Genomic DNA, 14902 nt, shown 5'->3' with positions numbered 1-14902 from the left:
TGTTGTTATTAAAAACGTTGTTTTGATGCCAAAAAGCGACCCAGAATATATACACCGAGTCCTTTACTGTTACATTATTAGGCCTTCCACCTGCTCCTAGCTCCTTGGATGCGCAGTGCGCACTGCACGGCTGGAGCCTGGATGCAGACTTTACTAGCGGAGCTCTGACATTTATAGCAGAGAGGCAGTAGGAAACTACACTCTGTTAACATAATATTGTCTTTTTGTACAAGATTTGATAATATATGAATCATCATCACTCACACATGGAAAAAAAAAATTATTATTTTTTTTTTCTTTTTTTAAGTTAATTGCTCTTGGGGCGGGCAGCACGGTGGTGTGGTGGTTAGCACTGTCACCTCACAGCAAGAGGGCTCCCGGTTCGATCCCGGGTGTGGGAGCCCCTCTGTGCGGAGCCTGCATGTTCTCCCCGTGTCAGCGTGGGTTCTCTCCGGGCACCCCGGCTTCCTCCCACAGTCCAAAGACATGCAGATTGGGGATTAGGTTAACTGATAACTCTAAATTGTCCGTAGGTGTGAATGTGAGCGTGAATGGTTGTCTGTCTCTATGTGTCAGCCCTGCGATAGTCTGGTGACCTGTCCAGGGTGTACCCTGCCTCTCGCCCAATTTCAGCTGGGATAGGCTCCAGCCCCCCCGCGACCCTCAAGAGGATGAAGCGGTTATAAGATGGATGGATGGCTCTTGGGGCCCCCTAGTGGTCACGGGGCCCTAAGCAGGTGCTTAGTTCGCTTGCTTTGGGCCGGCTCTGAGTATGCAGTCTGGTCAAGCCACACAAAAAAAAAGAAAAGAAAAAAGGATTGTGACGGTGGAATGAGATTTCTTAAACAGGCGTGAGAGAGTGACAGTCATACCAGATGCATGAGAGTTGGCAATCCTGCCGTAGTCGGCTGACTGTGAGACTAGAGCTGCCCAATCAAAGCGCAAATATGGATTGCGCACCAATCACACCAGATGCGTGAGAGTTGGCAACCCTGGTTTCGGAGGTGTAACTACAGAGTGACACAGACACACCAGCTCAAGTGTAACTACTCACAATGGTGTAGGCCATGTGTGTAGACTACTACATAGGCTCTGCATGGAGCTAATGCACAAGTATTAATCCGCCTTTATCTGATGTCACTAGAACAACCAAACATGCTGTATCATTATGTCAAAATGACAAAAGCTCTCTGGTGCCCAGAGAGTGTGGAGAGAAAGAAAATGGAAAAAAACAACAACAAATCTGTGTTGAAATCGGCAGGAAAGGAGCTGGTTATCGTTTCCTCTAAGAAGCTGGTGACAACACGCCAGAGGGAGGCTTGCCCAGGCCACCAAATGTGCTAGAACCGCCACTGGGTGTAAGGACTACAGGCTACGTGCAAGTGCTCATGTCGACAGAACAGCTGGGTCATCATTTTCAAACAGCTTTTTTTCTCCCAGTTTTGGAGGTGGGCGTTGCGGATGTATACAGTTCGAACTCATGAGTCTAGTGTACTGCAAAAGTGTCAGTGATGGAAATAATGACGTTACAAAAAAAAAACATTTAAAAAGTTTTACTACTTTTGTTCCATACCCCAGTCAAATAGACAATTTGTTGCACGGCAAAAGAGAGAGAGACTGGAGGGAGACTGAAGGGAGAGAGGTTGGAGGGAGGGGGGCATACAGAGACAGTCTGAGGGGGCAGGCGGTGCTTTGAGAGTTAACACCGCCGTGATAAGTTGGCTTTCTTGCTGGGAATCGGCTGGAAAAGTGTCCAGTTGGGTTTACACCGAATTTTAACTTTAACTTGGTAAAAATGAGAGTTTCGCCCCTGCTGTCGTTTTCTGGGATCTTTGTCTGTGCACTTTTCCCTCTGGTTATCTGTAAGGAGCAACGAATCCCCGACGGTAAGTCAGGAAAGACACCAATGTTGTGTCTGGACCCTCTCTATTATCTACACAGCCTGTAGCTAAGTGTGTTTTAATACAGTCTCAGTGTGTAACGTTAACAGTGAAGTTGGGACACTCCAGCTTGGTATGGTATGACCTCTGATATGGCCGTGCCTATCGACAGAAATATCTGGTAGAACATTCTGGTAGAAGTAGCAGTATAAAGCCATGTAGGAAAATAAGCACAGTTGCACTGTGTCTTCGGTGTTAGCTACGATAACAGGCTAGCCAGTTAGAAAAGCTGAGATTTAACTGATGCCCGCGCTGCTCGTGGCGCTTAATGCATGCAGACAGAGGGCTAATGTACAGTTGGCTAAAGGACATTAACTACGCTTTGCTGTAACCTGTCTGTTGCTTTTCTCCATTTAAAAGAAAACTATGGAAAATGAATTCAACATTATGTCACTTCGTTACATGAGAGAGATAGCTGCACTAGGTGCTGAGAAGGACTCCGTCCATGCCGCTGACGTGGACGGGCTACGATCAGCGCAGTCAGCGCTGATACTAACACACTAGCTGTAGCATGTGCAGGGTAGACATGGTGTTGATTGAAGCTGATGTGGACCAAAAGCAAAAAACAAAACAACAAAAATAATAAAACTTTTCTTTGCATGAAAGAATTTGAATAGTTCTCCTTGCCACTGCTATAATAATAATAATAATAATAAAATTCCTGGTTCTCATAGTTAGACAGGTAAATAGGACATATAAGGTTTTCCATCTTGGACTGTAAATAGTAGCAGCCAGTCACCAAAAATGTTGTTTCATTGTTGCTACAAATGAGCTTTACATGAAACAGTCTTTTTAATTGGTGTGAGATAACTAGGATGGGCAGAGCAACAAGAAAAAAAAAAAACACTGGTCCCAGAGCTTGCCTGGTAAGCTATATGGCATATTGAGTTTCTCTTTTTGGTAAAAAGCTGCAGCTAAAACAATCAGGGTATAGCAACCTAAATTGTTGTAAGATGTTGCATTTTATCAACTGTATGACTTATAATCACTATTTTTTCACAATACACTTTGCTTTTTATGAAAAAGGGTTGAGTGTGCACGTAATTCACTCAAGTAATATGGGACCAAAAAATTAAGCTAAAAATGGGACATTTTTCTGAAGCGTAGTCATCGGTTTTTAGGCTATTAGGTACTGACATGGTGGTCTCACAGCAAGAGGGTTCCTGATTCCTGGTGGGGGGTTCAAACCCCGGCATGGGGGAGTCCATCGATGTGGAGTTTGCACGTTGTCCCACAGGCTAGAGACATGCAGATTAGGTCAATTGGTGACTCTAAATTGTCCGTAGCTGTGAATGTGAGCGTAAAAGGTTGTCTGTCTCTCTGTGTCAGCCCTGTGACTCTGGCAGCCTATGAGATGATATAAAAACTATATCTTTTTCATGGAAATCTGGTGAGACACTATCAGATTTGTGTTATGGAGATTAGACTTCAGGCCTAAATGAATGGCTGTTGATACATTTTCCAGTGTTCCACTGGATTCAAACTTACTTTCTTTCTTTACATGCACATTTGAAATGAAAGCAACAATGAACAGATGTGCCTATAGCCACATCAAGAACAGACTGTTACAGTAAATGGTTTATGGTATAACCTCACACTGATGGTTGGACTCAGAGTACACTCTTCTTAGACTACAGCAACTCACTGCCCATTTCAACATCTGATCTTGTCGCATTATCATGGATGGAGGAAGTTAAGAAAGAAAATCATACAATAGCTAAATTTACAAACCGTATCAGAACCAGTGTTTCCTCTAAGACGATACCTGCTGATCTGTCCCAAATGAGTTATCATCACATTTACCAAAAATATTGTATGATATAGTTTGCCCTGCAGTAATAACCTATTACAACCCATTATAACAATCACATAATAAATTAAAATACTGTCAGTTATTACTAGTGCCAGCATTTTGGGGTCCCTAAACAAAATCTCCATATGCAAGTACAAATATGAAAGCAGTTAAAAATATTTCTACTTAAATACTTAAATCAAGAGTAAAACTGAGCAGAGAACTTAACATTTGTAAATGGCTCATTTGGGCCCCAGTAGCCTTCAAGGGCCTCAGCAATGGTATGTTAAATTATTATTTTTTAAAAAGTTCTTTTGTGTCTCTGTTAGATAGAGACAGTGGAGAGATAATAGAAACGAGAGAGATGCAATTAAGTGAGCCAGTATGTTAAATTAATGATCTTATCAAGGCAAAGCAAGTTTATTTATAAAGCACATTTCAACAACAGGGCAATTCAAAGTGTTCTACATAAAATATCAAAAGCATCAAGAAAAGGTGCAATAGAAAGACACTATAAAAGGACAGTTAAAAACAATTTATTAAAGAACTAGAGAATAGAAAATAAAAAGTTAAAATATACTAAGACATTCATAAAATACAAGAATAAAGTTACAGTGCAGTCAAAATCAGTAAAAGTATTTGAATAATAGAAATTACAGTGCAGTGTAAAAAATAAATAAATATTTGATTTAATTAAAGGCTGCGGCAAACATAGGTCTTCAACCTTGATTTTAAAGACATGAGACTTGGTGCAGACCTGCAGTTTTCTGTGAGTTTATTCTAGATATGTGGAGCATAAAAACTAAACTTTGCTTTTTCATGTTTAGTCTTGACTCAGGGGACACAAATCAGTCCTGTCCCAGAAGACCTGAGAGGTCTTCTCTGACAGACAGAAAGCCAGTGTGAAGACCTCAGAACTGGAGTGATGTGATCTACTTTATTGATCTTAGTGAGAACTTGAGCAGCAGCATTCTGAATCAGCTACAACTATCTGAGTCCTCTGAAGATAAATGTATGGGCAAGTTTTTCCAGATCCTGCTAAGACATCAGTCATTTTGTCCTTGATATGTTCTTAAGGTGATAGCGACTTTGTAATTGTCTTGATGTGGCTGTTGAAGTTCAGGTCTGAACTTCTGAACTGATTTCTGGCTTGGTCTGTGGTTTTTAACATTGCCAGTTGAAGCTGAGTACTGACTTTTGATTGTTCCTCCTTGGCTCCAGAAACTTCCTTACCTCAGTTTTTTCTTGGTTCAGTTTAAGAACATTTTGGCACATCCAGTTGTTGATTTGTTCAATGCACTTAGTCAGCACTTGTACTGGACAATAGTCCCCTGGTGACATGGTTATGTAAATTTGATTGTCGTCTGCATAACTATGGTAACATATTCTGCTGTTTTCTATATGTTATGTATGTTTAGCAATAAATCATTGGAATGTATCTGTAATTAGCAAGGCTAAACAATCATTCACTAACAGCTTGTCACTTTGCTTTTTGTTTTGTGATTAACTATAAATTTCTTGGTGAATTTGCACCTGTAATGAACTGTGCATTATTATTTATTATTTATCTTTGGGTTTTTTTTTTTTGTTTTTTTAATTACTGCAGGTTCTTTGGACTCCTCTCACAGTCCAAATGCATGCAGGTTAATTGGTGACTTTGACTTGGCCATAGGTGTAAATGTAATGGTGAATGGTTGTCTGTCTCTATGTGTCAGCCCTGGGATGGTCTGGTGACTTGTCCAGGGTGTGCACTGCCTCTAGCCCAGTGTCAGTTGAGATAGGCTTTAGCCCCTTATGACCTCTAACAGGATAAGCAGTTACGGATAATGAGTGAATAAATATATCTGTCCTCTAGTGTATGACTGTGTTAAAGTTAGCTATTGCCCTGTCTGCTGGTGTACCCTTAGGTTGTTTCATGCTTAAAGCAAAAGAAAAAAGAAGTCTACATATTATCTTTCTGAATTCCTCTATAATGTGTTGTCTTCCAGGGAAGCTCCTAGTTGTGACAGTTGCAACCAAAGAGACTGATGGCTTCAAGCGTTTCTTGAGGTCGGCTAAACATTTTAACTACACTGTCAAGGTAGGAACTCTGCTGCAAGATCAAAGTTCCTTTCCTGCTGTCTAGCCATGAAAGCTTCTCTCTGTCCCTTTTTTTGCTGTTCACCCAAGTTTCCCTTTAATGCGATCATTATTTTTAACATGTAAGACATTTTCTATGCATTTAAGCCACATAAATAAGCCACTGGTTTTATTAAAAAATAAAGTAAAATTTGGCAGATAATGTAATTTTATTTTAGTCACAAAAAAAGAGTTTTTGAAGATCTTTAGAATTATTTATTCAAATTGCAGTAAATGTATGTGTGTATGTATGCATTAAGGTTCTTGGTCAGGGTCAGAAATGGAATGGAGGCGACTACATGTCGGCTCCAGGAGGAGGCCAGAAAGTACAACTCCTTAAAGTAGCTCTGGAGAAGATGAAGACTGAGGACAAAATCATCCTTTTCATTGACAGGTGAGTGTCTTCACCACAGGCAGAGTTTCAGATCTGAGTAACATGCTCAACTTTAAGACTTTTTGCTCAACACTTTCCACATAATACCAGGCGGGTTTAGATTCCGCAGTGTGTTTTTTTTGGTCACTTTTACTGTTGTGTGACAAGTCTCCGCTGCAGTACCACACAACAATACAATACATAATTTTTATTCAGTGTGGGGAAGAGCAATTACAAAAAGTATTTAGGGACTTAATATGTAATATCCCAAATGAAGTTGTTTGCTTCTTTCTGTTCCTAAGTAGGCAAAAATCAAAAAGAAAGAATAGTTCAATATTTGGTTTTCTTTCTTACTGAGAGTGAGATATTCATATGGCTTTTAATGTCATGTCTGTATGTTCAGTACAGAGCTGGAGTCAGGATGTGGTTAGCCTAGCTTTGCATAAATACTGGAAGTTGGGGGAAACAGCTAGCCTGGCTCTGTCCAGAGCTCAAAAATACACTTACCAACACCTTTAAAGCTCTCTGATCAACATGTTGTGTCTGTTTCGCTTAAACTATACACACATTCCTTTTGCTGATATATATATCCTTCAGCTCATTTCAAAGATTTGTTGTCAGTTAATACTTCTGTTTTACGCTAACCAATTTCATTACCTTTCAAATACACCTCATTACACACATTAGTGATTGATCTTATTACAGTTGATAATGCCATGATGTTTGGTGCTGAATCTGACTGTATTTAGTCCAGCTGTAAGTGCCATCTGTTTCTGGTTTAAACTAAAGGCCCTGACACACCAAGCCAACGGTCAGCCAGCGGTCAGTGTTGGGCTGTCAGTGAGTGTCCACGGCTCTCGTTGCTGCGTTGTGTACCGCACAGTTGGCCCTTGTTGGGGCTAGTCGTTTTTTTTTGTTTTTTTTTGGCTGATTCAGCGTGTTGAATCAGCGATGGCAGAGCCCATCAATGAGTAAACTCACTCTGATTGGCAGTTCAGCTTGGCACACGAGAAGAGAAATGGAAGTAAGGAAAGTAAATAAAGAGATCAAAACAAACTTATTACATAAGGTTAGATAATTTTTCTTAAGTCATTGAGCTCTTTAGTAGAAACATTTCATTGTGGTTTGTGTTATTGTTCACTGGCGCACGGTAAATATGCTCTGTTCTTTAAACACTGGATGTGTTGTTAATGTGCTAATTGGCTAACTAGTGTCTAAAAGGTCTTCCTGTTTCCTCTTTTGAATGACAAATACAGACTCCCGCTGCTTGCTGGTGTGGAGAGTTATTTTCTTTCATGCAAGCGCAGAGCACATGGGCTTGCTGGCTCTAGTCTTTGTGGCGTGTTCATGTGCAAATTCTTGGCTGAGACATAGCAAAATGAGGCGACGCAGCGGGGGGCCTTCGTTGCTGCTAGTTCTCTAAAATCGGTTTGGTGTGTTTGAGCCTTGATGTGATTGTGGGTATGATGACCTGACCTTTTGGCTGTAAGTCTTATGGCCTGTAACTGTTAAATGTTGTATGTCTTCAACTTTGTTTAAATGTGCTGCTGCCTGCTTTGGCCAGAACACTCTTGTAAAGGGGTTTTCTGATCTCAGTGAGGCTTTTACTAGTTAAATAAATGTAATTAAATTTAAATGAATGTAATCAAATTGTACAAGTTGAATCAGTCATCAGCAACCTATTTGCAACAGTTAGTACTTAATGATTGTTGCTGTAGTTTTTTTTTTTAGCTTTCAGTAAAGTTATAACCAGTAAGTAGTAGGATGGATCCACGATACGATCAGGGGCGTAAATACAGACAGTGCAGGCAGTGCGGTTGCACTGGGGCCCATGGGTTGGAGGGGCCCAACTGCCACCTAGAAATACACCCGTGTTCAAAGAAGAACTCACATTTAAAACAAAAATGGTGCTATTTTCCATACATGCCCTAAATAAGGCAAACCCATCTCCATCATGGTTTTCTGGTTTTGTAAAACAGTGTCAATCAATGACAAATTATAAACTTATTCTACATAAACTATTTAAAAAACTAATTTACTAATAAAAAAACTATCAAGTTAAACTAATAATTTCCTATTTTCTTTTGTAGATTTGTCTTATACAGATATGTAATGATGATTGCTGTGTATTATGTATGTTAATGTGTCCAATATCAAGTATCTGCAACTGGATGTAACATAAAAGCGGCAGTAAGACACACTGTTGCTAAAATATATATACACTTAAAACTTTGTGTGTGTGTGTGTGTGTGCTTCATAACTTGTAACTAGGGGTTAATAGGGCCCCTCGTAATAGCGTGCACTGGGGCCCATTGTAACTACCTTATGCCACTGGATACGATATTATCACGATACTTAAGTCACGACACAATATTATTGCGATTTTAAATATGTTGCAATATGCTGCATATTGTGATAAAATATATTGCAATTTATTACCTTTTTTCAATTGTAAATTATGTCCCCAAAGGGAAACTTTTTCAACATCGGTTTTGTCTAATAAAGATAAAGTCTTCAGTCTGTTCATCTCACTTAAGTCATTTTTTTGCAGCAAAATGTATCTAGTGGACTGAAAAAGCAAGTGATTATATTATTCTAGTTGGCTACCTAAAGTTTAATTTGTGTTTGTAATATTATAAATTTATATAATAAAAAATCAATACTTGGCACTATGTGACGATACAGTATTGCCACACAAAAATATTGCGATACTATGTTGTATCAATTTTTTCCCCCACTCCAAGTAATAAGTACACTGTGAATCCCAGCTGGGCTGACAGTAGTGATCTCAGTCACAGTCAGTGAGGAGCTCCACTGCCTGAAGCTACTGATTCACTACAGTCAATTCAGTTGGAAGACTTTGTGTGAAAGATTAATTGGTGCTTGGATGGAACACCTCTTCTTCTCATCTCACGCCTGGAAAGAAAACAAATACGCATATTTCTCATATTGTTGAACAATATCCATAATGCAGCTGTAATGGCACAGTTCACCCCCAAATAAAATTTAAAATTAATAAAAGTATATAAAATTAAAAAATTAAATTAAAAATCAAATCAAAAATACTCATTTTCCCTCTTACCTGTAGTACTATTTATCAATCTAGATTGTTCTGGTGTGAGTTGAGTTGATCAGACAGAGAAAGAAAAACAGCAAAGAGTCAGAGAAGAAATTAAACACTGGTTACAAACAGGTTTTCTGAAAGATTTGTAGCTAGTGTAATTTTCCAAAGCAGTGTGAAGACATGTCATTACATAAGCAGCTATAAAACAGACACAGAACTGTTACTGTGACACTGTGGACTGTGTACCCACTAATACTTAAAACCATTGTCCATGAAGAGGTCTCAATCAATATATCGCCAATAATATCATAACATCAATATTATGGTATAAGAATAGAAATCAAGATACAGTTGCCATATCATGAAATAAATTTAACATTGTTTTCTTTCTGCATAATAACAATAATACATTTTATTTATAGAGCACTTTTCATGTTACTGAAAGACACTTTACATAAGTAAGAAACCACCATAAAATAGAATACACTGAAATACACACATTATTCACACATTAAAAGCTGTCATGAAAAGATGAGTTTTGATTTGAACTGGGACAGGTCAGTGCAGTCTTGAATATGTTTGGGCAGTGAGTTCCAGAGGGAGGGGGCAGCTATGGAGAAAGCTCTGTCACCAAAGGTCTGGTGCTTGGTCCTGAGTGGTGGAGTCAGGAGGTTGGCATCAGAGGAGCATAGACTGCGGGAAGGAGTGTGGCAGTGGAGCAGGTCAGTGAGGTAGGAGGGGGCCTGCTTATGGAGGGCTTTTATAAGTGAGTAGAAGGACTTTGAATGGCATCCATTGTGGGTTTGCGGAAGCGGGAATGGGCTAGCAGACAGGCAGTGGAGTTCTGGATGTATTGATGTTAATTTAGAACTTTGGATAATGTACCATAAAGAATGCTGTTTAAAATGACCCCTTTGTTAGGGCTGGGTATCGATTCAGATTTTCCAGATCGATTCGATTCGATTTTCAAGGACTCAGTTCGATCTGATTCACGATTCGATTCAATTCAATTCAGTTCAGTTCAATATCGATTCAGTCAAGTATATTTCAATTATGATACAAAATTTGCTTGGATATTAAGATATTTTCTGAGAACTAATGAGGAACCCTCTGACCTGGTGCATTACTATTAAAAATACTGTTTACATTAAGAATTGACCCCAAAGCAGTACATTTGTCATCATGTACTTTTATTTAACATTACCTGACACATTCAAAATAAATATTTTAAATTAAATCTAATCACAAGGCAGACAATTTAAATGAAGTGGCTACAAAAAAAATGTAAACAAAGGACATCCACAAGTTTGCTGCCTGTAACCGTCTTACAAAGCTTTTGTGCAATACACTACAGTGATTGTGATGCACACATTGACTGTATCAGAAGAGAAACAATATACGTAGGTGAACCCTGCAGCAAAGTGAACCCTCTTCCTCAGAGAGGATCTTTGCCTCCCAGTTTGTTCCTGGCGGCAGAGCAGAGTGAAACGTCTTTCTTCTCAGAGGATCTTTGTCCCATGAGAGCAGGCACGCTGCTCTCCGTGTCTGTGTAAACAACGTTCGCTGGCGATTTGACAGTCACTAGAAGCTACAAGTTACAAACTGAGGCTACAGTTAGCAGTGTGCTAATGCTTAGTGGTATTTCTTAATCTTTTCTGTGAAACTAATGTGCATTTAATAAACATGCGTACATTATTAGCGTTATATTTTTAGGGGAAAATGCAAGTGAAAATACTCGCACTGTAGACCCATGCCTTCAGTGGACGCGCTCCCACCACTCTTTGCTGCTCTGTCTTCATTCACTGTCCGGCCATCTCGCGAGATCTCTCACCATGACCCCAGGTGCTAAATGCTGATCTCGCGAGACTACCTGGGTTGATAGTACTGCAGGCTGCTGCAGTCTGCTACCGACTGTACAACACGTCCACGGAGGAAAATAGTTATAGTAAAAGATTGATTTTTTAATTAATGAATTGATTTTGTGCCATTTAAAGGAAAATCGATTTGAATCGATTAAATCGATTTTTTCGACCCAGCTCTACTTTGCCTATCAAAAAATGGTCACAGCGGTTGCTGATTGATTGTTCCGACATGTGCAACAAATGATTAAATGTCCACTAGTTTCCAGTATAATTGATCAATCGATTTATTACTTAATAGCTCTTTCCAATAAGTGTCCACATTTGTATACAAAGAAAAAACCTTTTACAAACATTGGCGCACGGTCAAAAAACACCTGTCTCACCTGATTCACCTGTTTTAATGAACTACCGTCTGATTGACAGTGAAACTGCTCCCTCCAGTGGTGGGAGGTATAACAGACAAACATCAACAAACAAATATGGCTCTGACACTGTTATAGTAGTCAGTTCTGGATTTGATGAGGGCATGGATGAGAGTTTTTGCAGCAGAGGGGGAGAGAGATGGGTAAAGACAAGCTATGATTTTTTTAGTTGGAAGAAGGCAGTACTGGTGATTTGATGGACAGGTTTTTCAAAGGAGAGGTTGCAGTTGAAAATCACGCAGAGTTTGCAGATGTGTGGGGAGGAACGCAGAGTGGTATTATCAGTGGTGAGGCAGAAGTTGTGAGAGGTTTTGGTGAGGGATTTTGGGCTGGTGATCATGTCAGATTTTTCACATTTCAGTTTGAGGAAGTTGGCTTGCATTCATTATTTGATTTCATTGAGGCAGGTGGTCAGAGTGGACTGAGTTTCAGCGGTGATGGATTTAGTGGAGATGTAGAGCTGGACATCATCGACATAGCCGTAGAAAGCGTGGTTGTGAATGATGTTACCAAGGGGCAGCATGTAGAAGATGAATATGAGAGGACCAATCACTGAACTCTGGGGGACGCCTAGGGACAGAGGAGCAAGGGAGAAAGTGCAGTCAATTTTTTTAAGGTACAGTTTAACACAAAATCCAAAATACATATTTTTCCTGTTACCAGTAGTGCTATTTATAAATCTAGATCAGTGATTTTCTACACCTTTCAGGCCAAGGACCCCTTAGCTGAAACAGAGATGGAGCAGGGACCCCCTACTACATAAATTGTATAAAACTGAGTTTAACTAGAGATACTTCTTTTAATATTTTGGGTCTTCTCTCGTTTGCACTTTTGAAGCTTTTAAGTCAGCAGCAGTTGTAGCATGGCTTGGTGCGTTAGCCTCACCCTTTGCACTTAAGCTGGGGTCTCTGAGGTGGACGGTGTCTCAGAGTCTTTTGCTCAAAAAAGTTACAAATTCACTGTGGCTCACAAGAATGTTCACACACTTGACATTACATTAACCGTTAATTGGCCAATATGTGAAAAAAAAGTTGCCAAAAAAACCTCCCATGAATGCACAAGGATTCATGGATAATAGTCAGCCCATCATGAATGTGTACTGTAAACTGAATATCTTCACCAATAATTAGGGCTGTGTGATATATCGATTATGTACGTCGATATATTTTCAAGCAAGTTATGAATTTAGACAACACCGTACTTTTGTAGCTTCTAACTGAATCTCTGTGGTTTGGAGTTTAGTTTCTCTCCTGCGTTCTGTTTTTACTTTAGATATCTGCTTTATTTTACTGTTTCATCTTCACTATCAGCTGTGTTAGAAGTTGTGGGAAGTTGCTGCTCAAAAACTCAACATTTCCTTTTTTTGATGCTTCACAATAAAAGTTTTTACATAACAAAATAACGAGGAACTTTTATTGTTAAGACTTAATAGGAATTAAAATATGTAAATCACCGAATTAGCGAAACTTTGTTAGCAGCTTTTCTTCAATTAAGAGAAGTGTAATAATACTGCAGGGAGGAAGAGTGAAAGCAGAAACAGCCACAGTGCGATGTTGATGTAGAGCTGCCGACAACAGGCTCTTACTGCACCTCTGTGAACAGCTCACCTCCAACGGGTAAACTTCTTATACCTGCCCTGCTGTGGAAAAACACATGCAGCAAAAATAACAGGGGACTTAAGTCGTGGATCAGGTTGCAACTGAACATGTAGCCCACTTAGTATAAAATACTGATATATATCATGTATTGCCGGTCAGCCTGAAAATACAGAGATATGAATTTTTGTCCTTACCACCCAGCCCTACTAATAATATGTTGGATTCATGTTAGTATGTACAGTACAGGCCAAAAGTTTGGACACACCTTCTCATTCAATGCGTTTTCTTTATTTTCATGACTATTTACATTGTAGATTCTCACTGAAGGCATCAAAACTATGAATGAACACATGTGGAGTTATGTACTTAACAAAAAAGGTGAAATAACTGAAAACATGTTTTATATTCTAGTTTCTTCAAAATAGCCACCCTTTGCTCTGATTACTGCTTTGCACACTCTTGGCATTCTCTCCATGAGCTTCAAGAGGTAGTCACCTGAAATGGTTTCCACTTCACAGGTGTGCCTTATCAGGGTTCATTAGTGGAATTTCTTGCTTTATCAATGGGGTTGGGACCATCAGTTGTGTTGTGCAGAAGTCAGGTTAATACACAGCCGACAGCCCTATTGTTAAAATTCATATTATGGCAAGAACCAATCAGCTAACTAAAGAAAAACGAGTGGCCATCATTACTTTAAGAAATGAAGGTCAGTCAGTCTGGAAAATTGCAAAAACTTTAAATGTGTCCCCAAGTGGAGTCGCAAAAACCATCAAGCGCTACAACGAAACTGGCACACATGAGGACCGACCCAGGAAAGGAAGACCAAGAGTCACCTCTGCTTCTGAGCATAAGTTCATCCGAGTCACCAGCCTCAGAAATCGCAAGTTAACAGCAGCTCAGATCAGAGACCAGATGAATGCCACACAGAGTTCTAGCAGCAGACCCATCTCTAGAACAACTGTTAAGAGGAGACTGTGCCAATCAGGCCTTCATGGTCAAATAGCTGCTAGGAAACCACTGCTGAGGAGAGGCAACAAGCAGAAGAGATTTGTTTGGGCCAAGAAACACAAGGAATGGACATTAGACCAGTGGAAATCTGTGCTTTGGTCTGATGAGTCCAAATTTGAGATCTTTGGTTCCAACTGCCGTGTCTTTGTGAGACGCAGAAAAGGTGAACGGATGGATTCCGCATGCCTGGTTCCCACTGTGAAGCATGGAGGAGGAGGTGTGATGGTGTGGGGGTGTTTTGCTGGTGACACTGTTGGGGATTTATTCAAAATTGAAGGCACACTGAACCAGCATGGCTACCACAGCATCCTGCAGCGACATGCCATCCCATCCGGTTTGCGTTTAGTTGGACGATCATTTATTTTTCAACAGGACAATGACCCCAAACACACCTCCAGGCTGTGTAAGGGCTATTTGACCAAGAAGGAGAGTGATGGAGTGCTGCGGCAGATGACCTGGCCTCCACAGTCACCGGACCTGAACCCAATCGAGATGGTTTGGGGTGAGCTGGACCGCAGAGTGAAGGCAAAGGGGCCAACAAGTGCTAAACACCTCTGGGAACTCCTTCAAGACTGTTGGAAAACCATTTCAGGTGACTACCTCTTGAAGCTCATGGAGAGAATGCCAAGAGTGTGCAAAGCAGTAATCAGAGCAAAGGGTGGCTATTTTGAAGAAACTAGAATATAAAACATGTTTTCAGTTATTTCACCTTTTTTTGTTAAGTA

General features: G+C 40.0%; 1 protein-coding gene across 2 annotated transcripts in view; it reads left to right on the top strand.

Moving 5' to 3' along the window:
• Nucleotides 1-1639: 1639 nt before the first annotated feature.
• Nucleotides 1640-14902, top strand: part of plod1a (procollagen-lysine, 2-oxoglutarate 5-dioxygenase 1a) — a 76947-nt gene continuing 63684 nt past the window's right edge. For both annotated transcript variants that reach the window (XM_033630057.2, XM_078170340.1), the window contains exons 1-3: nucleotides 1640-1886; nucleotides 5721-5812; nucleotides 6111-6244. In XM_033630057.2, the coding sequence (XP_033485948.1) occupies nucleotides 1796-1886; nucleotides 5721-5812; nucleotides 6111-6244 (317 nt within the window). In that variant the 5' untranslated portion in view covers nucleotides 1640-1795. The remainder of the gene's footprint in view (nucleotides 1887-5720; nucleotides 5813-6110; nucleotides 6245-14902) is intronic.

The sequence above is a fragment of the Epinephelus lanceolatus genome, chromosome 8 (assembly GCF_041903045.1).
Source record: "Epinephelus lanceolatus isolate andai-2023 chromosome 8, ASM4190304v1, whole genome shotgun sequence".
NCBI classification, from domain to species: Eukaryota; Metazoa; Chordata; class Actinopteri; order Perciformes; family Serranidae; genus Epinephelus; species Epinephelus lanceolatus.
Note: the sequence above shows the minus strand (reverse complement) of the source record. Positions and strands in the feature narration are given on the sequence as shown.